Source organism: Cynocephalus volans, chromosome 13, assembly GCF_027409185.1.
Source record: "Cynocephalus volans isolate mCynVol1 chromosome 13, mCynVol1.pri, whole genome shotgun sequence".
Taxonomy (NCBI): domain Eukaryota; kingdom Metazoa; phylum Chordata; class Mammalia; order Dermoptera; family Cynocephalidae; genus Cynocephalus; species Cynocephalus volans.
The window spans coordinates 74491940-74518468 of NC_084472.1; the positions used below are offsets into that span (position 1 = coordinate 74491940).

Below are 26529 nucleotides of genomic sequence, written 5' to 3' on the forward strand. Positions count from 1 at the left end.
AAAGTAAATACTTAGTGAAAACATGCTTATAGATTTATAAAATTAACAATCCCCTCCCACAGGAATACTAATTCCTTGAGCCTTGTGCAGTCACATTTTCTTTTCTTTTTTTCTTTTGTTTTACTTTGTTTTAAGAACAGTTTTTCAGCCTGGAACACACCAATATCCGGACTGCATACAAGATGTGTGTGTGTGCACATATGCAAATAGAGATGCATACACTAGAGAGGAAAATCCAAGTTCCTCAATAGATTCTTAAAGGGCCAAAAAAATTTTAAAAATTCAGGATCTCTCTAGCCTGGGTGACACTGATAAACGATAACAGAAATGTCCTTTTTAAAAAGCAGTTCAATAGAGTGGAATCATCATAAGCTTTGAAGTCAACCATCCTAGTAAAACTCCAGGCTCCCTTTTACAATGTTATTTTAGGTAGATTACTGAAGTCCCAGTCTCAAGGTTCTGAGTAGGCAAAAGAGGGTAATAATATCTACAGTGATAAGTTGTTGCAAGATTACAGGGCATCAGGTATATAAGGAGTCTAAAACACAGGTACATAGTGGGATCCCCCCCAAAATTTGTTTCTTTTAACAAGGAACTTTCTCTGTTGATTAGAAGAATTAGGCTAAGTACTAAGTGAAATACCAGGCAAAACTTTCTATACATTGCATTTTAAGAAAAACATTAAATATTTAACATAATTTTTTTATCAACATAGATCCTAATTTTTTTCCTTTTTTTGGTATTTAATATACATAAATTAGTGGGGAGAGAGGATAGATTCCCAATGAAAAAAACGGTAGTCAGAAGCCAAGAGTATTTCAACTGTGAAGAGCCCTGGTACCACCCGATGCAGTTACACCAGTCACACCTGATGAATGATAGTTTCCTGCCCAGATCCTGTATTCTTTTTACTTCCTAAGAAGTGATGGTACATTCTCAAGGATAATGAACAAGAAGTAACACAGAGAACACGCCGGATGTCTGCTCCTTCTGGCCATAAGCTCTGAAGCAGAGATGTAGTCTGATGTGCCTGTCAAAAAGAAAACTTTTCAAATGTCAAATTATTTAGAAAGATTTTTTAATTCAGAAATGCTGTCACTAGAAGAAAACATATAGGAAAAATTGTAGATCTGACTACACAGAACTCTAAATGTTTATGTTTAAAAATGTATAATCATTTTAATGACAGAAAATTGAAAATTAATTACAATCAATATGCCAGAGCATATGAAAACCTAAATATGTAAATAACTAAATAAGAAAATATCTAAGATTTTAAAGCATGAACAAATAATTGACAGAGAAAGAAATACAAATTATTAATAAAAATATATAAATAGTTCAATCTAACAAGCAAAGAGAAACATGTTAAAACAGTATAGATAAAATGTTATAAATATCAAAATATCAAATTATGTTTAATAACATCACACAACATTGAAAATTATGTGATAAGTTATTTCTCTTACACACTGAAGATTAAAGTATAGCTAAGTACAGAAGTCCTTCAAAACTATTTGGCAACGTCTACAAGATCATTAAATGTATTGATGCCATATGATCCAGTGTTGAATTTCTGGGAATTTAGCATACAAAAGGAATAATGCAATATGCATACAAAAGATTGATACATCAAAATGTTCACCACAACGTTATTTGTAACAGTCAAATTTTAGAAGTAATTTTAACACCCAGCATTAAGAAAATGTAACACATTAAATATTAAATTTATGAAAAATTCTTAATGACATAGAACATATTTCTGTAATGACTTCCAGGAAATATACATTAAAAAGTGTACATGATATGTCCTCAACTATGTAAAAATATATATTAAAGTGCTAGAAAAACTTCAAGCAATGGAATTATGGATATTCTTAGTACTTTTCTGTATTTTCTAAAATTTTTTATGCAATTACCTTTTCCATTTCAGAATCCAAAAAAAAAAAAAAAAGGAATACTTAATAATCCATTGTAATAAACAGTATCATAAAGCATTTTTTGAGGAGGTATTGAGGAAATTAGACCTAAGATATAATTAATTTCTCATTTTGATTTTTTATATGGCAAATGATATCTTAGGGACATCCACAATTAGAGTGACAAAGATACAGATTACTGTTGTATCAACTACCACAAATTTCTAGTTTGCCAGAGTCTGTCTTATATGGCTCCCAGAAATGAACATTAAATTTCAAATGCCATATGATCAATTCAAGGTATACTAAGAGCATGACATTGTGACATTCAGATAGTACACATGTATTAAGGAAGTATAAGGCACCTTTATGTATAAGGATTTAGTATAAAGGATTGGACTAATCAAATATTTTCTCAGTTATCAAATTCTATCAAATTTCTACTTAAAGAAATGAAATTTCAGTACCTCTTCCATCATATCTTTCCACAGCAAATGTCCAAAATGAAATGCTAATGCTAAAATTCTGCTTTTTTCCAAGTGTTGTACAAGGCTTATATATGCACTCTGAATCACCATTTTATTCTGTAAAAGTCAGAAAACTATATAAAGTACCTTAAAGTATCTTTCTCAGCTATAAACAAATGAAATATTTAAATTCTACACGTGTAACAATGTACACTAGATAAAATCACCCTCATCTGTCTTTAGGATAATTTTTCTTAAGCTACAATAAACATGCACACTCGTATTTCCTCATTGCCAAATTAATTTTTATTTAAAAATATAATAAATTGTTTTGCTGTTATGAAGTTTTCAAAAGTATAGAAAATTAGAGAAAATATGTACCCTGTCCATGTACCCATAACCCGGACTGAACAATTATCAACATATAATACAATTGTAATGTTCATTCAGAGACTGATTTAACAGTTCAAAATGTGGATAAAATAACTTATTTTTAGAGAAGTGGCTATATATCAATGAATTAAGAAATAATTTTATGGAAAATAAAATCCTGTTTTGTTTTTTTTTTTAAAGGTTATTCTTAAGGGCTGGCCCCATGGCTCACTCAGGAGAGTGCAGTGCTGGTAGCACCGAGGCCATGGGTTCGGATCCTATATAGGGATGGCCAGTGCACTCACTGGCTGAGCGTGGTGCAGACAACACTGTGCTAAGGGTTGCGATCCCCTTACCGGTCAGAAAAAAAAAAAAAAAAAAAAGGTTATTCTTAAGGAGTGACTAGACAGGGTACTAGTTCTGCATTCCAAGAGTCAGAGTCTGGTATTTCTTAGACAAAACAGAAATTTACTAGTAGCAGTACCTCCTCCCAACATGAAAATTAATTCTAAAGTTCTAAAATAAAACCTGGGAAATATTTTAATGATATAACAAAACTAAAGCAAATAAATAATCTAAAAAATAATCTAAAAGTATGACAAACATCTGTGTACTCCAATTACTATATGATGAATTTTAATTAATTTTTATTGCCATTTGCACATTTAAAATGCTATTTTCAAGCTCAAACAAAAAACAATATGGGATCACAATTCCAAAGGGTAGAGACTTGCTATGATAAAGTAAAAATATGAATTAGATTGGAAGACAATTTTTGATGGCTATTGAATGACCTGCATAATTGGGATTCATTTTAAAATGTGAAAATTAAAACAAAACTAGATTCACTCATAAGATCATTAATACATTTTTGACTCCCAAGTTTCATACTACATAAACATACCAAATGCTACATAGATATATCAAATATACATAAATATGTCAAATATACCAAAATAATAATAGCATTTATATCATGGAAATGCTACATAAATACACCAAATACACCAAAATAATGATCATATCATGGAATTGAAATTTGAAAATGCTTTTAAAATTCTACTGATTTTATGACAATAAATTATCTCATTACTTCCTTTTTCATCAACCTTCTTCATTTCTTTCTCATTAAAGGTCTTCCATGTTAACCACAATTTCACTGCCTATGTTAAACACATAAACATCTAAACACAGGAACTTCCAACTAAATTCATTGCTACCTTTCCATTATCTGGGACGCCCAATACCACAGTGGCTAAATCCACAGAAGCTAGACTCACACTCTTCTGTTAAAAATCCACTGTCAACCTTTCATTAGTAAAGGAAAACCGTTTCTCTGCTCACAACACTGACAACAAACGTGTGGGTTTTCCACATCAACAATTCTCTAATTATCTGCAGGCACCCATTAGGTGTCATCCAATTTAATTCAATTCTGCAACTAACTATGCTGAGTTAGCCTTGAACCCACAGATTGAGGGCTCAGTCCCACAAACTGCCCCCCACTTCAGATACCAATCACAAGTTCTGGGCCTCCCATACTTCTGACTGACCAGCTACAAATCAGGGATTTCCACCACCCCCTCTGCAGGTTAAATAATTAGCTAGAATGGCTCACAGAACTAAGGAAAATAGTTTACTCATTATTAGTAGTTTATCATACAGGATACATCTGTGTACTCCAATTACTACAGTCAGATAGAAGAGATGTAGAGGGCAGGGACACGGAGCTTCCATGCCTCTCTTCCCACTGAGCCACCCTCTCAGCACATCAGTGGGAAGCTCATCAAACCTCATTGTTCAATAGATTTATGGAGCTTAATCTCTAGGCCCATCACCCTTCACTTCCCAGACGATGGAGCTTAATCTCTAGGCCCATCACCCTTCACTTACCAGACGATGGAGCTTAATCTCTAGGTCCATCACCCTTCACTTCCCAGACGATGGAGCTTAATCTCTAGGTCCATCACCCTTCACTTCCCAGACGATGGAGCTTAATCTCTAGGTCCATCACCCTTCACTTCCCAGACGATGGAGATTAATCTCTAGGCCCATCACCCTTCACTTCCCAGACGTCGGTGGTTGACGCTGGAAATTCCAACCCTCGTATCACTTGGTCTTCCTGGTGACCCGCCCCATCCTGGGACTACCTCAGGGCCTCACCCTAAGTCACCTCATTAATACAAGCTCAGGTGTAATCAAAAGGGGATCATGACAAATGAAAAAAAACACTAGTCTCCCTCAAGAATTTCCAAGGGCTTTAGGAGCTCTGTGACAGGGACTGGGGACAAAGTCCAGATATATTTCTTAGTATAGGTACTTAACGTGGGCAGATTACTTCAATACGGCAAGTACTCTTTTACAGATGAGGGGATGATACCATAAATAAATATGAATAGATAAATAGAAATGATAATACCACCTAACTCATAGCATTATTCTGAGAATTAAAAGACATAATTCATCCAAGTAAATTCGGATATTATACGTGCTTAATAAGTGTCTGTCATTAGCATTGTGACAATTATTAAATTTATTACCTCTTCTGAGACTATTTACAAGTTCCATAAAAAAGATGAAAATAATATTAAGTTAAATCCCTTTGAGAATCATAATAAAAATCAGGACAAAAAGATGAGAATTATTAATGTCAATTACCTCCTTAGAAAACGTCTGGTTTCTGTACGTGCTTTCCATAATATATGCATAAAATCTGAGAATATCAGTTTCTTGTCCCGATGAAAGCACAACATTGACTCCCATTCCCCAGGAATGTATGATTAAGAAGTTAAAAAGACATGTTTGTAGATCATTCAGGCCTTCATCTGAAACTACCAGAAAATACGGGTGATGATCTTCCAAGAATAATTTCCAGTCTAGTGATAAGCACCCGGAAAACTCCGTTTGAACATCGATGTTAGTATTGCGTTGAAGATGGAGAATTAAAGCAGTTCTCAATGAAAGAAGTTCAGGGAAATCAAAATATGCACACTCAGCATCCTATAATGAGAAAAAAGTACATTATATTGAAATCTTTGTTTACTGGTTTGTTAATTTTGTTGGTTAGAGCACAAAGGGACATAGGATCAGATCCAGCGGAACTCAATTGTTTTGCTCTTTATTATGTTTGAGAAGGAGGTCCTTAAACGTTGACTCTCATATCACAAGTGTGTGCCTTAGGTCAAAATTTGAATTAAGTAGATTTGTCTCCTCTCTCTAAGCAGGAATACACTACTAAAAGTACAGAGTACCTATTACTTTCACTTCTCACCTTCCAATTCTTTTACTCTCTGCATTTGAAAGGGTATCAAGGTAGAAAGTGGATAGATATATTTTATCTAAATTGGCAAGCACTGTTTTTTGATTAAATGTAATGTTCAAGGTAATGCATCTCCTCCTTAAACAACTTAAGTCTTTTCTCAGCAGATCAAAATTTCCATTTTTAACTGTAGTCTAGATTGCCACTATTAAAGAAGGACCCTGACTTTTCTGTATGTATAGATCAGAACAATGCTCATACCTTCAGTAATGTTAAAAATAACCAAACCCCCAACAAAAAAAAAAAAAAAAAGCTCTACATATAAAGATTGAATAGATATATGCCAGAATTCTTAAGAGTAAAACATCAATTGCTTCCAGGGAGTAGGATGGGGGAACAGGGTAATTATATACTTCTGTATTTGGATCAAGATTTGTTAAAATTGGAAGCCATTTAATATTTAATTTTTAAAAATCATAGTATATTACACTGTTGGGGATATTTATCATAAAACAAACAAGAAAAATATGATAGTGCCTCTGTTGAGTTTGCCATTCTATTGGAATATAAATGAAATTCCTGCTGAGTTTTGAAGCCTAAAGTACTTCATAGAATTTAAGGATGGGAATTCAGAGAGCATAAAGGCTGTTGATGAAATTTCTCCTCCTACCTGGGTGTCCTTAAAATAAGCATCCATAATTGCAAATAAAAATTAATTTTAGCTATCAACCACTTTGAATTAATGACATTTCTAGTACATAATGCCCAAGAATTGCAGAATATATATTATTTTTAACAGCACATGATACATTCACCAAAAGAGGCCATATATTGGGCCAAAAAACAAGTCCCAATAGATTTTTAAGTAGCCGAAATTATACAGAAATATTTTCTCTTATCACTGTGGCATTAAAATAGAAATTAAAAGCAACATCTAGAAAAAAACCCAAATATTTATAAATTAAAACAACACTCTTATAAATAATTGATTGGTCAAAGAAGAATCACAAGAGATGTTACAAGATATTTCTAATTAAATTGTAAAGAAAAAAAGCAATAGATGCAAATGTGTGGTATGTAGCTAAGAAAGTGCTTAGAATAATGTTTTTATCAAATTTTATCAAATCCATCTCAGGAAATAATGCCAATCTTTTAAAGATTTTTCAGAAAATAGAGGGGGAGTATCAATTTAACACATTTACTAGATTGGCATAATCCTGATAGCAGACCCATACAAAGACATTATAATAAACAAAATTATAGATCAATACTCCTTATGAATATATATATTTAAAACACAAAAAATATTAGGAAATCAAATCCAGCAATGTATAAAAAGGTACATATCAGACTCCATCGCCAGTCTGGCCGAATGCGCACCAACCAGAGAGGCCCGAGACCCATGGCAACCATGCACCCAAGGTGCCAGCATGCAACCGAGCAGAAACTGAGTCAGCCATGCCAAATTGGCAGCCCCCGCAGGATCCTAGCCAGACAATAGTGTCGAACCAGTGGACCATGAAATCCCTTGCCAAAATGACTAGACATCCAGATTGAAAAGATGAAGTCAAACTGTCCCTGTTTACACATGACATGATCCTATATAATCAAATAGTCTAAATCCTTTACAAAAAAAGTTCTGGAGTTGATAAATGATTTCACAAAGTTACAGGATTCAAAATCAACACGCAAAATTCAGTAGCATTTCTATTATTCTAGCACTCCAATAGTTAACATGCAGAAAAAGAAATCAAGGAAGCTTGCCCATTTACAATAGCCACCAAAAAAATAAAATACTTGGGAATAGAGTTAACCAAGGATGTGAAAAATCTCTACAAGAGAGCTACAAACCACTGCTGAGAGAAAAGGACCCAAGAAGATGGAAAGATATCCCAAGCTCTTGGATTGGAAAAATCAACATTGTGAAAATGTACATACTACCCAAAGTGATATACAAATTTAATGCAATCCCCATCAAAATTCCAATGATATTTTTCTCAGAAATGGAAAAAATATCCAGACATTTATTTGGAATAACAAAAGACCATGCATAGCCAAAGCAATGCTGAGCAAAAAAAATAAAGCTGGAGGCATAACACTACCTGACTTTCAACTATACTACAAAGCTATAATAACCAAAACAGCATGGTACTGGCATACAAACAGACACATGGATCAATGGAATAGAATAGAGAATCCAGAAATCAACCCTCACACCTACAGCCAACTGATCTTTGACAAAGGCACCAAGCCTATACACTGAGGAAGAGACTGCCTCTTCAGCAAATGGTGCTGGGATAACTGGATATCTATATGCAGGAGAATGAAACTAGACCCATACCTCTCACCATATACTAAAATCAACTCAAAATGGATTAAAGGATTAAATACACACCCTGAAACAATAAAACTTCTTAAAGAAAACATAGGAGAAACACTTCAGGAAATAGGACTGGGCACAGACTTCATGAATACGACCCCAAAAGCACGGGCAACCAAAGGAAAAATAAACAAATAGGATTATATCAAACTAAAAAGCTTCTGCACAGCAAAAGAAACAATTAACAGAGTTAAAAGACAACCAACAGAGTGGGAGAAAATATTTGCAATATATACATCTGACAAAGGATTAATATCCAGAATGTACAAGGAACTCAAACAACTTTACAACAAAAAAACAAGCAACCCAATTTAAAAATGGACAAAAGAGCTAAGTAGGCATTTCTCTAAGGAAGATATACAAATGGCCAACAGACATATGAAAAAATGCTCAACATCACTCAGCATCCGGGAAATGCAAATCAAAATCACACTGAGATACCATCTAACCCCAGTTAGGATGGCTAATATCCAAAAGACTCTGAATGATAAATGCTGGCGAGGTTGCAGAGAAAAAGGAACACTCACACATTGTTGGTGGGACTACAAAATGGTGCAGCCTCTGTGGAAAATGGTATGGAGGTTCCTCAAACAATTGCAGATAGATCTACCATACGACCCAGCTATCCCACTGTTGGGAATATACCCAGAGGAATGGAAATCATCAAGTCGAAGGTATACCTGTTCCCCAATGTTCATCGCAGCACTCTTTACAATAGCCAAGAGTTGGAACCAGCCCAAATGTCCATCATCAGATGAGTGGATACGGAAAATGTGGTACATCTACACAATGGAATACTACTCAGCTATAAAAACAAATGAAATACTGCCATTTGCAACAACATGGATGGACCTTGAGAGAATTATATTAAGTGAAACGAGTCAGGCACAGAAAGAGAAATGTTCTCACTTATTGGTGGGAGCTAAAAATAAATAAATAAATAAATGCACAAATAAATGGGGGGGAGGGAAGAAGACACAACAATTACAATTCCTTGAAGTTGATTTGACAAGTGAACAGATATGAGGCTGTTGGGAGGGAGGGAGGGGGGAGAGGGAGAAGGGAGGGAGGTTTTGGGGCCACAATAATCAACCACATTGTATATTGACAAAATTAAATTAAATTAAAATTTAAAAAGATATATATCAGGACCAATTTGGGTTCTCCCAGGAATAAACGGTTGAATTAATACACAAAAATCACTCAATGTAATTCATTAAATCAAGAAATAAAGGAGAAAATCCATATGACAATTTCACCTCATGTGGAAAAAGCATTTGAAAAAATTTAACCCCTTCTAATGATTAAAAACTCAGAAAACTAGCAATAGCAGGGAATTTCCTCAATCTGATAATGTCTGTCTACAAAATAACTGCAGCTAACATGATACCTAATAGTGTAATAATGAATACTTTCCCATTAGATAGAGATACCCACTCACTCAACTTTAACATTAACTAAAATCCCAGCCAGTGTAAGAAGGGAGGAAGAAGAAATAAAAACGTAAAGTTGAAGAAGAAATAAAGACATAAAATTGAAAAGAAATAAGCATATATTTATTCACTGAAGACATGCAGAAATATCTAAGAAATGTACAAATGGGCAACTAAAATTAATAAGTTGGTTTATTAACATAGCAGAATACTAGGTCAATATTTTAAAATCAATTATATTTCTATATACTAACAGCAAAAAATAAAAATTATTTTTAAAAACTCAATTTACAATAACATCAAAACATGAAATATATTAAATTATAATTAACAAAATATGCACAAGACTTCCATACTAAAATTTAAAACACATTGATGATAGAGATTAAAGAAGATCTAAACAAATGGAGACATATACTATGTTCATTAATTGAAAGGGTCCTTATTGATACTCAGATTTAATAAATATCAATCATAATTCCATCAAGCTTTTTAAAAATAGAAATTGGCAAGTTGATTCTAAAATCTATGTGCAGGTGCAGAGAACCTAGAATAGCCAAAGGTGAACAAAGAAGAAGTTGATTTCCAGACTTACTATAAAGTTACACTAACCAGGATGCTATGGTACCTGTATAAAAATTTTTAAATCCTTTGATGGAACAAAGTAGAGAATTCAGAAATAAACCCAGACATATACAGTTATTTGATTTCTAGCAAAGAAACCAAAACAATCCAGTGGAAAAGAGAAATCTTCTCAACAATTGATGATGGAACAACTGAACCTCAATCCCTAATACACACCATGCATACAAAAAATTAATTCAAGATATATCATAGATCCAAACGCAAAAGCTAAACTATATATTTCTAGAATTAAATATAGGAGAATATCATTGTGACTAAAAGATAAACAATTATTTCTTAAGCAGAATACAGGGGCAATAACCATTAAAGAATGACAAGTTAGATTTCATCAAGACAAAAAATATCTGGTCATCCAAAGATAGCATTAAGAAAACAAGGTAGCAAGACTTGGGCTGAGAGAACATGTTTGCAATATCTATGACAAAGGGTTTTACCCAGAATATATTAAGAACTCCTACAACTCAATAATAAAAAGATAAAGAATCCAATTAAAAATGGTCAAAGATATGAGCACATGCTTCACAAATACAGATGGACAATAAGCATTTGGAAAATTGTCAACATCATTAGCCATTACGTAAATGACAATTAAAACCACAATGGCATAACAGCACACATCTGCTAGAATAGGTAGTGATCAAGTACAAGTGCTTGCAAGTATATATAGCACCAGAACTCTCATTCATTGTTGAGGGGAGTATAAAGTGACACAACCACTTTGAGAAAAGTTTAGGCAGTTTTTTTTTTAAAATAAAACTAAGCATAAGTACTTTATTACATGGCAATTTCAATCATAGATGTTTACATAAGGAAAATGAAAACTTACGTCCAGACAAAGACTTTCATGTGGATGTGCATAAGAGCTTTATTCTCATAGGCAAAATAGGGAGAAGCCCAAGAGTCCATTCAGCAGAAGAATGGATAAACAAACGGTAGCACATTTATTCAATAGAATACTACTCAGCACTGATAAAGAAACAAACTACTGATACACTCAACAAAATGAACGAATCTCAAAAACATTACGTTGAATGAAAGAAGCCTTACATGAAGAGTTCATACCATAAGATTCCATTCATTATAAGTTCTTGAACAGGCAAAACTAATATGTGGTAGAAAGAAATCTAAACAGTGGTTGCATTTGGGAAATGGAATGAGGATGAACTAAGTAAGCAGGGGCATAAGGGAATGTGCTGTGAAGCAAGAGTTTGGATTTCATAGGCAAGCATTTGCCCAAACTCACTGAAGAGTAATTACTTATGCATAGGCCAAAATTCATTAACTGGTACATTTAAGATTTGTGCATTTCATTTTATGTGAATTTTATCTCAAAAAATAAACTGCAAATAAGCACTGAACTCTAGTTAGTAGCATACATGCAGAAGTGCTTAAGAGCAAAATATAATGAATGCAACTTACTTTGAAATGCTCCAAAAAAAGGAAAAAAGAATTGATGGATAAAGAGAGGCATGGATAAATTGATAGATATATACTGAAGCAAGTATAATGAAATGTAATGGTAGATTTAGATGGTCAGAATATAGGTATTTGCTGCACAATATTTCAACTTTTCTATATCAGAGAATTCTTATGATAAAATGTTGAAAACTAAAGAATGGTTATCTCTGAGTAGTGACATTACAGTTGATTTTTTTCTTACTAATCTGTCCTTTTTTATATTTTCTAGCATAATATACTTTATTGTAAGTAAAAGAGTCTTTAAAGTAAGTTAAGAGATTTCAGTTATAGTTTTCAAAGGATTAAAAAGACATTAATCACTATTATTACCTTGAAGAAAACTATGGCAAATTGTCCTCCATTACTCATAAGATCCACAAGATAGCATTCCATCAGATAGAAGAAATGGAGATTCTGTCCCTGCTTTAATGATTTCTCACATAGGCACGTGACAAGCAAGGAATCTCCATCAATCACAAAAAAATTAGATTCGACAAAATCATTTAGTAAGCTGGAATATCTAGAATAAAAATCAAATGGTTAGAATAAAGATTGTAGATTACACAGGTCCCAAAAAGACACTGCTGCTACTGTTGTTGTTACTATTATTATCAAAAGCTACTATTCGTTGAGTTCTTACTTCATGCATTACAACTATCCTTCATAAGAAGGAGGTAGTACAGTTACTATTTTATAATAAGGAAAATTAGGCTCAGAGAGGAAAAGCAATTTATCCAATGCTGAATGGTAGAGACAGGATTTGAATTTGAGAATGCCTGATATATGATACACCTCCCTGCTCCATCTATCTGATTGCTTTAGGAAACAATCTGTTCAATGACAGCTATTGACAACTACAGGAAGAAGAATGTTTTCCCATCATCACCAGGCTGCTCCAAATAAGTATGCTGAATGGTCATTTATGTGCGTATCAGCTTCTAGATGTCTGGATACACAGAGCATAAAATTTCACAGCTCTTTATTTTTCACTTCGGTGGTACTTACCCAGCTTTTGGCATTTCCCTCAAAATTAACTGTGTCACTTTCCTGAAAAACAGTGCGTGGTCCTCTAACCCTAAGGAAGAAAGAATTATTTTAAACCATCAATATTTTTTAAATAGCTACATAATTTAGTTATTTTTAGGGAAAGGAGAGATGGCAATCAAATTACACTCATGTGTTGCTTAACTATGGGAATATGTTCTGAGAAATGCATCATTAAGTGATTTCTTCCTTTTGTGAACACGATAGGGTGTACTTACACAAACCTAGATGGTACAGCCTACTACACCCCTATGCTATACGGTATAGCCTATTGCTCTGACCACTGTCATATATGCGGTCCATTGCTGACTAAAACATCATTATGCAGCACTTGACTGTATTTTTTAATACTGTTGAATTTGAGTATCTTACAAGATTGTTGTTTTATAAACTACAAATATCAAAGATTGAAAATTGCCCATCATTGTTGCTACTTGGGCCATAGAGTAGAACAGGCAATTTTTAAATATGGCTAGTGTCTTTTATTTTGGCACCCATAAAATGGCTATATTTGAGGTAAATGCCACCCCTGTAACAAAAAAAAAGAAGAAGAAGAAGAAATGCATTTATTCCTACAACAAAGAAAATGAACAAAAATAGGCATAGTACCATCCTTCACAGGGCAAACAACCTAGTGGACAAGGCAGACATTAATTCAAATAATCATAGAAAAAATTTAAATCACAAATGTGACAAAAGGCACTGAGATCAGAGGTGGCTTCCCTAAAGAGTCACTGCTTGAGCTGAGATCTGAAGAATAAGTACTCCCCTATAGTTAATTTGTCCCCCAAAAGCAATAAAGAGCATTCTTAGCAAGGGTAATGGCATGTACAAAGGCCCTGTAACAGGGGAGAGTGTGTAAAGTATAAGATTCAGAAAAGAATTTAGTGTGGTAGGAGCAGAGAAAATAAAGAATACAGTAGTATCAGAAAAGGTTAGAAAAATAGGAAACTATGCAGAGCCTCTTAAGGAATCTTCTGGTGATTTGTCTTCATCCTAAGAGCAATGATAAGCCATTGCTGGATTATAAAATGATCACTACTTGCATTTGGAAAACATTACTCTAGCTTTAGCGCAGATAACAGATTGGATGGAGAGGTGTGTAGAGAAAGCTACTAAAACAGTGCTGGAGAAGGATGATGGTGGTTTGAGCTAATATGGTAATATTTAGAACTGGAGAGGTGTGGATTTATTTGAAGGACACTTTTCTTTTTTTAATTTTATTTTGTTGATATATATTGTGGATGATTATTGTTGCCCCTTACCAAAACCTCCATCCCTCCTCCCTCCCCCCCAACAATGTCCTTTCTGTTTGCTTGTCGTATCAACTTCAAGTAATTGTAGTTGTTATATCTTTCCCCCCCCCACCCCAGGTTTACTTTTTGTGTGTGTGTGTGAATTTATATATGAATTTTTAGCTCCCACCAATAAGTAAGAACATATACCAGTACCATACTGTTTTGGTTAATATAACTTTGTAGTATAGCTTAAAGTCAGGTAGTGTTATGCCTCCAGCTTTATGTTGTTTTGCTCAGCATTGCTTTGGCTACACATGGCCTTTTATTATACCATATAAATGTCTGGATAGTTCTTTCCATTTCTGAGAAAAATGTCTTTGGAATTTTGATGGGGATTGCATTGAATTTGTATATCACTTTGGGTAGTATGGACATTTTCACTATGTTGATTCTTCCAATCCAAGAGCATGGTATATCTTTCCATCTTCTTGTATCCTCTCTAATTTCTCTCAGCAGTGGTTTGTAGTTCTCATTATAGAGATTTTTCACCTCTTTGGTTAACTCAATTCCTAAGTATTTTATTTTTTTGGTGGCTATTATAAATGGGCAGGCTTTCTTGATTTCTCGTTCTGCATGTTCACTCTTGGAGAAAAGAAATGCTACTGATTTTTGTGTGTTGATTTTGTATCCTGCTACTGTGCTGAAATCATTTATCAATTCCAAGAGTTTTTTTGTAGAGGTTTTAGGCTGTTCGATATATAGGATCATGTCATCTGCAAACAGAGACAGTTTGACTTCATCTTTTCCCATCTGGATACCCTTTATTTCCTTCTCTTCTCTGATTGCTCTGGCTAGTACTTCTAACACTATGTTGAATAGGAGTGGTGAGAGTGGGCATCCTTGTCTAGTTCCTGTTCTTAAAGGGAAAGCTTTCAGCTTTTCCCCATTCAGGATGATATTGGCAGTGGGTTTGTCATATATGGCTTTAATTATGTTGAGATACTTTCCCTCTATACCTAACTTATAGAGACTCTTTGTCATGAATGAGTGCTGAACTTTATCAAATGTTTTTTCAGCATCTATAGAGATGATCATATGGTCCTTGTGTTTGACTTTAATATGGTGTATCACATTTATTGATTTGCGTATGTTGAACCAACCTTGCATCCCTGGGATGAATCCCACTTGATAGTGGTGAATAATTTTACGTATGTGTTGCTGTATTCTGTTTGCTAGTATTTTATTGAGGATTTTTGCATCTATATTCATCAAGGATATCAGCCTGTAGTTTTCTTTTTTGGTTATATCTTTACCTGGTTTTGGTATCAGGATGATGTTTGCTTCATAGAATGAGTTTGGGAGATTTGTGTCTGTTTCAATCTTTTGGAATAGTTTGTAAAGAATCGGAGTCAATTCCTGTTTGAATGTTTGGAAAAATTCTGCTGTGAATCCATCTGGTCCTGGGATTTTCTTTGTTGGGAGCCTTCTGATAACAACTTCAATCTCCTTTATTGTTATTGGTCTGTTCAAATTTTCTGTGACTTCATGGTTCAGTTTTGGGAGCTTGTGTATGTCCAGAAATTTATCCATTTCCTCCAGATTTTCAAATTTGTTGGTGTATAGTTGTTTATTGTAGTCTCGAATGATTCCTTGTATTTCAGATGAATCAGTTGTAATATCGCCTTTTTCATTTCTAATTTTTGTTATTTGAATCTTCTCTCTTCTTTTTTCTGTTAGCCATGCTAATGGTTTGTCAATTTTATTTATCTTTTCAAAAAACCAACTTTTTGATTCATTGATCTTTTCTATTGTTTTTCGGGTTTCAATTTCATTCATTTCTGCTCTGATCTTAATGATTTCTTCCGTCTGCTAACTTTAGGTATGGATTGTTCTTGTTTTTCTAGTTCTCTAAGGTGAATTGTTAGGTTGTTCACTTGCCATATTTCCATTCTTCTGAGGTGAGCATTTAATGCAATAAATTTCCCCCTTAATACGGCTTTTGCAGTATCCCACAGGTTTTGGTATGATGTATCATTATTTTCATTAGTTTCAAGAAATTTTTTGATTTCCTGCTTGATTTCTTCTTGGACCCATGTGTCATTAAGTAGAATGCTGTTTAATTTCCATGTGTTTGTATAGTTTCCAGAGTTTTGTTTGTTATTAATTTCTAGTTTTAATCCATTGTGTTCTAAGGTTGTCTGATATCTCTCTCAGATTTTCTTCAATGTCTTTGATTCTTTTTCCTTTTTCTTTTTTTTTTTTTGTCTGCTTGTGTTATTTCAAACTGCCCATCTTCAAGTTCAGAGGTTCTCTCTTCAACTTCGACAAGCCTGCTGGTTAAACTCTCCATTGTGTTTTTTATTTCGCTGAATAACTTCTTCAGTTCAGCAAGTTCTGCTAAATTTTTGTTCAGGACATTGATTTCCTTGTACATTTCCTCTTTCAGATCCTGTATACTTTTCCTTGTTTCATCATGATGTCTAGCTGAGCTTTCTTGTATCTCATTCAGTTTCCTTAGAATTATCACTCGAAATTCCTTGTCAGTCATTTCAAGGGCTTCTTGTTCTATAGGATCTAGAGTTTGAGATTTATTTACTTTTGGTGGTGTACTTTCTTGATTTTTTGTATTTCTGGTATCTTTTTTTTGATGTTTATTCATTGTGGCAGGGGGTTTCACAGTCCACCGGTTTGAGACTATTGACTAACTAAGATGTTGCTGTGGTTGCCAATTTGGTATGGCTACCTCCGTGACTGCTCAGTTGGCCTCTAGTGCCTTGTGTGTGTGGTTGCCTTGGGTCTTGGGCTTCTCCGGGGAGCCACCTTTCTGGTCAGCTTGGACTCTGCTGGGATGCTGGATCACAGGGCGGTACCGCAGGGTGTGTGGTCTCTGCTGAGCTTCCACTTCCCGTGTAGGACTTCTCCCTGTTCTGTGCACTCTGGCCCGGGCTGTTGGATCACGCAGTGGTGGCCCCACAGGGTGTGTGGTTTCTGTCGAGTCTCCGCCTCCCTAGCCGGACGTCTCCCCACTCCATGCGCATTAGGCTGGGCTGGGACATGTCTTCTGCACCCCTCGTCTATCAGCCGGGCCTTCAAGACCCTGCTCGGCACCGCCTCGCCCAGGAAGTCTACCAGGTTTCTGCTAGGTACAGACAACCGGTCACTCTGGGTGCCTTTGTAGCACTGTGTAGATCTTTCTCGGGACTTATCACCTTCCTCCTGGTATCGCAGTTATTTGTGTACTTGTCTTATCTCCCACACCAGAGCGTGAGCTCCTCGGGGGAGGAGCCCGCAGCACACAGTTATCCTTTGAATCCCCCCGGCGCGGACCGACTCTGGTGCCCGCCTGCAGTCAGCTCTTCAGCAGGTTCAAGCGAACTCGGGAATGCTCCTACCACACTATTCCTAACCAGAAATCAGTTAGGTGTTTTTCCGAACTGGTGGCCACAGAGATGGTATCTGCTTCCTGGTAACAGGAAGTTTACTGGGGGCCAGAGCCCAGGGTGTGGTGGAGTGACAGTCGGCCCAGCCCGTACTGCCTTGCCTTCCCGACACTGGCCGGGGACACCCCACGCCACCAGCCCCGCCAGAAAACTGCCGAGGGAGTGGGAGGGGAGGCCAGCCCACAGGCCCCTGGAAGCCCTGCACCGTGGCAGGCAAGTGGGAAGTCTCAGTGAGGAGTCGAGCAGGGCAAGGAAGACAGGCCTGGCCGAGCCGGGCCGGAGCCGCCACCACCTGAGAAAATGGAGGCAGCCCCGGGGCCGGTGAGTGGCCCGGTGGGGCAGGCAGAAGCCTGGCGGGCGTCCACCCCCCGAGCAGGGCCGGGCCGGGGGTCACTCACGGGGCTGGGCTGGGCCGGGCAGCTCCCTCTCTGCCTCCACGTTGTTGCTGTCCCCGTCCTCGGCCGCCGCCGCCTCGGGCTGCTCACTCGGTCCCGCGGCACAGCTTGGGCGCTCCCAGGAATCTTCTTTTATGCCGGCCTGAAACCTCGAATCCTGAACAGGGCAGCTGGCCACTGCAGCTAAGAAACAGTTCCTTTCCTGCTCCACACTTCAAAGCTGTTGCCTATAAACGAGGCAGCCTCTCCTGCCAAGGGCAAAGTGGCGTTGAGCCCCCACGACCGGCCACCAGCAGTGGTCCTCCCTTAAGAGATGGCAAGAGGAAGGTCCACAAGTTTCTTGGCTGCCTAAGGCCCAGTGGCCGCCTTTTCCACCTCAGCTACTCAGCGCCAACCATCGCAGCCATCACCATCTTAGGATCCGCCTCAAATTCATCTTTTGAAGGACACTTTGAAGGTAAATTTGACATGGCTTGGTAATAGATTCCATGTGGAGAGGGAGAAGAGAGTCAGGGTGTCAAGGATGACTCCTTGGATCCAAGCTAGGGCAACAGGATGCATGATGGAGCAGAGCACAGAGCTCCTTGAAAGGAGGGCAGTTTTCAGGGTGAGAAACACAATTATGTGAGTCATTTGATTATTAAAGATAATTGAGAAAATTGATGTAGATCAGAGGTAGAAGTCACTGTAGGCTGGGACACTGAGGAAGAATTTGTAGAGACAGGGTTTGGACTTGGTTCCCCACTCCCACCCAGTTCTTTTCCCTCTGAAATATGTATAGAACACCTACTTTTTAAGCATGTATCATTCATGTTACAAAATAAATAAAAATGCATGAGCTTTACAAAGAAGCAAATCAGTCCCTACAGTACAATATACTGAACACTCCGGCAGAGTTAGGTGTGGGAGCATTGAGCAGGCATGCCATCACCAGACTAGAGGCAGGAGGGTGTAGGTTGTAGACTTTGGTTTTTAAAGGGAAAGCTGGAATAATGATAAAGAACTGCATGTAAGTATTGCGAAGGTGGGGGGAGTTGGTAACTGGCATAAATAAAGAAGATGTTGCCTCTTAATCTATGGCAGCTCTTAGTTTTCTACTGGCCCTGCCAGCAATTGAGTTGTTTACCACAGTGTACCAAGTGACTATGCAATCAAAGGTGATTCTCAGGAGCAGAGTATCATCACACCTTCCAGGTCACACAGTCAGGCAGGCACAGCAGTGTCTAATGAATGATGGGAATAGTAATTAAAGATCATGGCCAAACAGACCTAGTGAGCATAAGTGGGTCACATAAACAGGTACCACGTGTCAGCTTCCACTGTTGCTCTAATGCCTCTCAGCTCACACCTGTGGCTTTATATGGGACCCCCTACACCCAGCTGACAGAGGGTGAATAAATTTATTTACTTAAATGCAGAATGCATTTATTCATCAACTATTTAATGAGCACCTGCCATGTGCGAGGCACTGTGCTTGGTGACAGGAACACATTGAAAAGGACAAAAGTAGTCTCTGCTGCACTCTGGGAGCCTATATTCTGGTGGGAAAAAATAAACAAAAATTTACATATTTAAAAGTTGTGTCAACTACTATTAAAAAAATAAAAGAGGGTTATAGAGAATTAGATAGACTTGTTAGAGAAGATATTTCCAAGGAAGACATTTCAGATGAAACCTGAAGGAGATACAGAGTGGCCATGCAAAGAGCCGTGCTTCTTTCAAGCATTTCAAGAAGAAAATGAAAGTGTGCAGCACCCAAGTAGGAAAAGGATTGGTGTGCTCTAGGAAAGGACGGAAGTCCACTGTGACTGGAGCAGAGGAACGTGAGAGTGACATAAGCCGAGGTTGGAGAGTTAGGGCAGGGCTGACACTATAGGACAGGAAATGGAGTAGGAACTTCATCCTAAGTATAATCAGAGTTCACTGCCTGCTGGGGAGGGAGGGACATGATCTGATTCTCATTTTCAAAAGATGACTTTGGCTGTTCTTTTGAGAATGGATGTATGAAAGACAAAACAGACAGTATACGAGAGAAATTTTAAGGAGGAAGTAAGAGAAAGAAGACATGGTAAACATAACCTACTTTTTCAAGAAGTTTATTCCTTCAGGAAAATACAGAAATAGAAAGGTAACTAGAGAGGAGTACAAAATCCATGGAGGTCTTTTTAAGATGGAAAAGATTTAGCATGTTTTAGCCTTGAGCAGTCTGTGGAGAGACTGAAGGTCCAGAAAAAGGAAAAGATAGAGACTTGCAGTTCAAGATTGTGTTACGAAAGACACTACTGCCTCCTTTTCCCTCCAAGATTTCACTAAAACTTCAGAAAATGGACTCATACATTTAATATCATGTAGTCATAACAGTACTGGAAAATAAAAAGGGATTCTTGGACTATACAAATAAATGGAATAACATTGGTAGAAAAATCGAAGGAGAGAAAATGATAGTCCTATAGTTCCCAAAAGCTGGAGTGCCACCCCTAGAGGCATTTAAGAAATTTTTGCAGGTGACACTGGCATTTAATACTAGGGTACAGAAATATTAGATAGCTTGAAAATCACAGACAGTCCCATTTGTGAAAAATTGTCCTGCATTTTGCACAAATTACGAGTGTCTTACTGGACATTAATGAAGGTTGAAAATTGATTTATAATTTTCTAAGCCTAGAATTAAACCCTATTTTACTTACAAATGCAAACTCTGTTAACACAATTTTGATATACACGGGGTTTCTTCAATCCTGTGTACATCAAAGAAAATAATTCTTTTTTTAAATTTGGACCTTAACCCAAGAGGTTTTCACCATTTTAAAATGTTATGACACCGACAGTAAAGTTACCCATGGTATTTGAAACACAAGCACTGTCCATTTGCAATCATGATGATTCTAATATAAATGAAGTATACGAGTACATCATTGTTTCCCCTTGATTAGTTACATTTTTCATATAATTCATTTCTGCTGATTTTTAAATTACATGTGAGGGTATGGGGTCCCCCAAACTCATAACCTACAGTAGAGTTTCCCTGAAATATTCAACCCTAAACACAAACTTGAGTGCATAATTAGCCTTCTCTCCCATTTAAGGAAGAGACTGGTTAGGGAAGCCCAAATCAGCCTTGTTACTAACCAGGGTAATTTTCTTTATTTATACTATGAATGTAAAAGTAAGGATCGTCAGACATAAAATAATGATCAAACAGAAAATGAACACCAACAGTGAAGAGAAAGAAAACAAATAAATGGACTAAAAAACATCTGCCTCCTGAGAAAACAGGGATGACTTAGAGGCCAGAAGAGAACTTCAAAAAAATTCCAACTAGTATTCTCACCAAGAGAATCAAAAAGATATTGAATCTATGAAGCAAAAGCATACTGCTATTAAAAAGAAAAAATATGGGAACAAGAAGATGTTCTTGAAAATTCAAAGTATGATTAGAAATATAAAATAAATTAGCTTGCTGAACAATCACAGAATCCCAAATTAGTAAGCTAAAAAACAGAGTCCAGAAATCTCCCAGAATACAGAGAAAAAAGACAATGAGGTAGAAAGAAAAGAAACATGAAGACACATAAAGACTTGTCAAAGCCTTCAATTCATGTAACAGGAAATCTGGGAGGAAATAACTGGCACACCATAATGGACGGTAGAAATAAACAAAAATATAATAGGATAAAATGCAATTTAAGGAGACTAGCCCAGGGCTAAAGAAAGAAATGAGTGCCTAAATTTATAAGTTTCTCCAAAAACAAAGGAAGTTTGATGAAAAATGAGAAACTCGTAGCTAGACATACCAAAGTAAATTTCAGTGCTCTGAAAATAAAATCTAAAATCGGCCAAAGAGAAAAGACATTATAGCTACAAAGGAATGAAAATGAAAAAGGCAGTAAAGTAGAGAGGATAAGAGCATGAGCTCTGGAGCCAGGATGCCTGGGCTGAATTCCTACTTCTCCAGTGAACTAGTAGTGTGACCTGAAACGACTTCCTTATTCTCTCTTTGCTTCAGTTCCCTCACCTGCAAATTTGGAATAATATTATCCTGGGATTGCTGTCAAGATAAAATGTGTTAATACATAAGCTGCTTTAAAAGTACCTAGAACATAGTTAGAACTGATTAAAGTAACTCTTTTAACATCATGATCAGCATTGAAAACTCTGACACTTGACCATGTTCTTAATGTTATTTAATTCTTTGAAAAATCTACTGTAAGCATATTTTAATGATAGAGGATAAATTTCCTACTATTTGGATCTAATTACAAGACTTGGCTCCACAATACATATTCCATATGTAGTTATAATGTAAGTGTTATTTGTTATGTTTACATTTCGACTCAATATATAGATAACAATAAATGGAATTGATTCAGAGACATGACGTAAGTATTTTAAACAATGACAATGTAAAAATGCTAAAGTAACTAACCAATTTGGAAAGTCGAAAGAGAGACAAACAGTTGGAAAGGAATAAGTATGCTATGTCTATCTTTTTTTTTTTTTTTTTTTTTTTTACAATAGGGAGTCCGGAGATAGCATCCAAAGATGATGTTATATCCTTCAAATTCATATGTTGAAGCCCTAACCCCCAAAGTAATGGTATCTGGAGAAGGGGCCTTTCAAAGTAATTAGGGTTAGATGAGGTCATGAGGGCGGAGACTTTATATGATAGAATTAGTCTTTATATTACACTGATAAGAACAGATATTACATTTGATTTTAGCCAAAAGGTCAAGAAGCAGTGAGAATTTGTGTGTTTATAAAAACAGATATGGGAGAGCTCTTTTACTCTACCATGTAAGGACTCAGAACACAACAAGAAGGTGGCCACGTACAAGCTGGGAAGAGAGCCCTCACCAGAAATTGAATCAGCCAGAATCTTAATGTTGGACTTCCCAGACTCCAAAACTGTGAGAAATAAATTTCTGTTGTTTAAGACCCCAGTCCATGGTATTTTGTTATGGCAGTTCTAGCAAACTAGGACAGATGATAAATCCAAAAGCAGAGATTTAAAGAATCAGTTATCCCATATTTCCGCCACAAATTGTATCCCTGATTAAGCATAAGATTATATAGTACATGAGGGGAAGTTTGTCAGTATAGAAATAACCCAGTCAAAAAGCAAGAGAAAAGAAAAAAGAAAGAAATGAGGAATTTACATTATCTTCATTTTGGAACATCTAATGAATTAATGAATCTTCCTTTTTGAACATCTAATGAATTAATGGATCTAGACATTAAACACCATGGATTCTGACACCACAAAAGAGACAGCAAGGCATTACGTGTCTCTGAATGGAACACAATACCATCTGTAAGAACTCTTGACAGACAAATACAAAATAAATGATCATGCCTCTAATCACAAGAATTGAGAGAGAGAGAGAGATACAGAGACAGGGACAGAGACAGAGGGAGGGAGAAAAAGAAAGAAAACCTATACATTAAAAAACAGAGATTTATCCACCAATAGCAATGCGAGGACATTTTTAGATGCTGATTGAAGTTGAAAAAATGTAAAAAGATGTTTTAGGTATTAGGTTGGAGACATTTAGCTATGCATCAAATTTCATGCTCCTCCTTCAACAATTTAAAATGTCTAGATCCATCAATTCATTAGATGTTTCAAAATGAGGATAATATAAATCCTTCCATCCTTCTATCTTCTTTCTTCTTTTCTTTTTTTCTTTTTTTGAACTGGGTTACTTCTATAAAGACAAACTTCCCGTCATGTACTATTCGCATCATCAGGAATTTAATTTGTAAACTGTAACATACTTCAGATTTGTAACACAGATCATCGGTTCAGAGATGTAAAAACAGAAGACTAAAATCAATGAAACATGGCATGTGTCTTTGGGCCTAGTAGATAGATAACAGGCAGTGAGACACTAGGCTTGTTGGGCTTAAAAACTGGAAACCCATGTGACGTAAAACAAAATATTTGGTAAAAACTATCTCTTTCCAAACCAGGAAGCCAACCACATGCCAACTGAGTCTGATGTTCCAAGGGAAGTGATTGCAAATGGTTAAAGGTCAGTGTCTGCTGCCTTTTACTTGCTATTTTTAAGGAGCTATTGACAAAAAAGAAGAAAAAAAATACCTTAGGAAAGAACCAGCTGTTTTGAAAACAGAGTTGGAAGAAAGAGAATCAAAAAATTTGGGTCTCATGAGGTGACTGCTTCTGTGCCCCAAATAAAAAGCGATAAGACAGAAAAGAAAAAGAAAAAGAAAAAAAGCTTTGGTCAACAAAGACTCATAAAGAGTTCTCTGTTAAACAGAAGGATGTAGCCTTGCTGCAGAGATGAGATGAAAGTGTTACTTTTCCCAGGCAAGACCATCATTTTCAATAAACAAGACAGACTCCACTAATTTGAGAAATATGCATGGGAATTAAGGATGAAAATGTAAGATCTCTGGGTGTAATTACTGGCATAAGGAACTAACTACGGCAAACACAACCAGAAGCCAGATAAGTTTTTTACAGAACTGCATAATTCACAAACAAACTATAAGCTGGCCTGAAAAGGGTTATGTCAGTAAAATAACCATCAGGCCTCCCCATACTTACAGGAACAGGAAGGGAGCCTATAGCAGGGAGGCAGAGACTTCAACCCCACATCAACATAGCCATGGAGAGAAACTAACACAGATATATTATTAAGGTCATAAAGCTAAACATGAAAAGAATTGTTTTAAATATATAACCCATATTGGAAAACAGAGTGTGTGGGTATTTCACAGCAAGGAGTCAGTAGAATCTGTCTAGAGTTGATAAACCAAGAAACAGAGTTATAAGTATACAATTTATAAGTAACCAAGAAATAGAGTTATAAGTGTAGTTTTATAATGCTAACCCTCAGGAGTCCTATCACTGTGAGACTGAGTATGAGGGGAAAGTAGGAGAAAAGGGCATTTAATTTTTATTTTATGTCCTTCCATTTTGCTGCAAATAAAACTAATCAGTTACGATACAGCATACAACTGGGACATCACATGACAATTACTAAATGGGACTGATACGTACAAATAAATCATTAAGTGAACAAAGCATGTTGCAGACCAGCATGACAGCCAAATATGTTCTAAAAGTATATAGATCTAAAGATGGACAGAGGGTGGAAGATGGATGGATGGATAGACAGAAGCTGTAGACACATAAACCTGTTTCTGAGTAGAGTATCAGGAACGATACACATCAAACTCTTCTGAATGTCTTTTGGATAGAAGAGAAGAAACAGGGGCCATGGAAGCAGAGATCCACCCTCAATTATTTTAGCACCCTCAACTCCCAGCACCTGTGTCCTTCTACTAAACTTCAAACTGCAAACCTGAGATTCGCTGCATGATATATTACTGTTTTCAGGAGAATTACTCAAAATCACGAGGATTTGTATCACGTCGATGTTCATCGTCTGGACCTCTTACTCTGCCTTTGAGGGAATTACTTTTGCCTGGTAATCGTCCCTCTCCTGCAGTCCTTAGGAGCTTTCACTTAATACCCCATCGGGGACGACGTCAGCTTCTTTGATCAAGGAAAACTTTGGGAAATTATGAATTTATAAGTGCAACTTTGTAAATAAAAGAGAAGTGGAGAGAGTGAACGAAGGACCTTTCCAGGGATATGATAAAACCTGATTTTCTGCTGGTAAAAGCGTTTACTTTCAGGACAGGAAGAGGAAGCCGTTTCCTGCTGTCAACGTCCAGGTTTCGTCGGCCGTGCTCACATCTGCCGTCCCTCAGTTTCTCCTCAGCAGCCACATCCCCAGCGCCCCGTTTTGCAGAGCACCCCTTGAATGCCTAAGCACCCTCCTCTCTCCTGCAGACCTCAGCCCTCTGCGATCATCAGGGCCGTCCCTTTGCTCTGCCTCTCCCCACGCCTGGCTTCCCGGGCCAGCAGGGGGGCAGGTGCACCGCCGCGGTCGCTAGCGCAGTGGGCACCCCCCGCGCCCCGCGCCCCCGGGCCACCTCTCCGTCGGGCCCATCCACATGTTGAAGGAGACCTAGAATCCACGCAGGACAGCTCCGCCCCAGGACCCTCCCTTGACACCCCAGAGCCCCAAGTGCACGCCGAGCCCCGAAGCGCCCCCCACTCCTCACCCGACCCCTGACCCTTGACCCCGGACCTGCTGTGTGCAAAGAGGGGCTCCCGCGCTGCGCGTCCCGCGGGGAGGGAGTGGAGGGAGGAGACCGAGCGCGGACCCTGGCCGCAGGCGTCGACATACTGCGCGATGCCAGCCCCTGCAGCCGGTCTTTTACGCCTAGAGTGTGAGTTTCGGTTTCATTTCTCCATCCCGAAAGGCTCCACAGAGAATTTAAATTGAAAGGAAAAATGCTCTTAAGTTTTGCCATCGCTCCTATTAACGTCTGCAATTTGTTTCAATCCCAGCCTGTCTTTGCCCTTTAGTGCTCCAGGCTCTTAATTCCGTGATGTTATACGTATGCAGAATATATTGAGATTCAAAGTGGTGGTGAGTTGGGT

General features: G+C 37.1%; 1 protein-coding gene and 1 pseudogene across 1 annotated transcript in view; both read right to left on the reverse strand.

Moving 5' to 3' along the window:
• The window catches only part of DDX60L (DExD/H-box 60 like), a 103246-nt gene extending 76965 nt beyond the window's left edge, over nt 1–26281 (reverse strand). Inside the window, 6 exon segments of the mRNA XM_063076699.1 lie at nt 918–1030; nt 2387–2503; nt 5417–5758; nt 12264–12453; nt 12939–13008; nt 26174–26281. Of these exon segments, the coding sequence (XP_062932769.1) occupies nt 918–1030; nt 2387–2503; nt 5417–5758; nt 12264–12453; nt 12939–13008; nt 26174–26270 (929 nt within the window). The 5' untranslated portion in view covers nt 26271–26281.
• On the reverse strand, nt 22619–22790 carry LOC134362341 (U2 spliceosomal RNA; annotated as a pseudogene).
• Nucleotides 26282–26529: the final 248 nt, after the last annotated feature.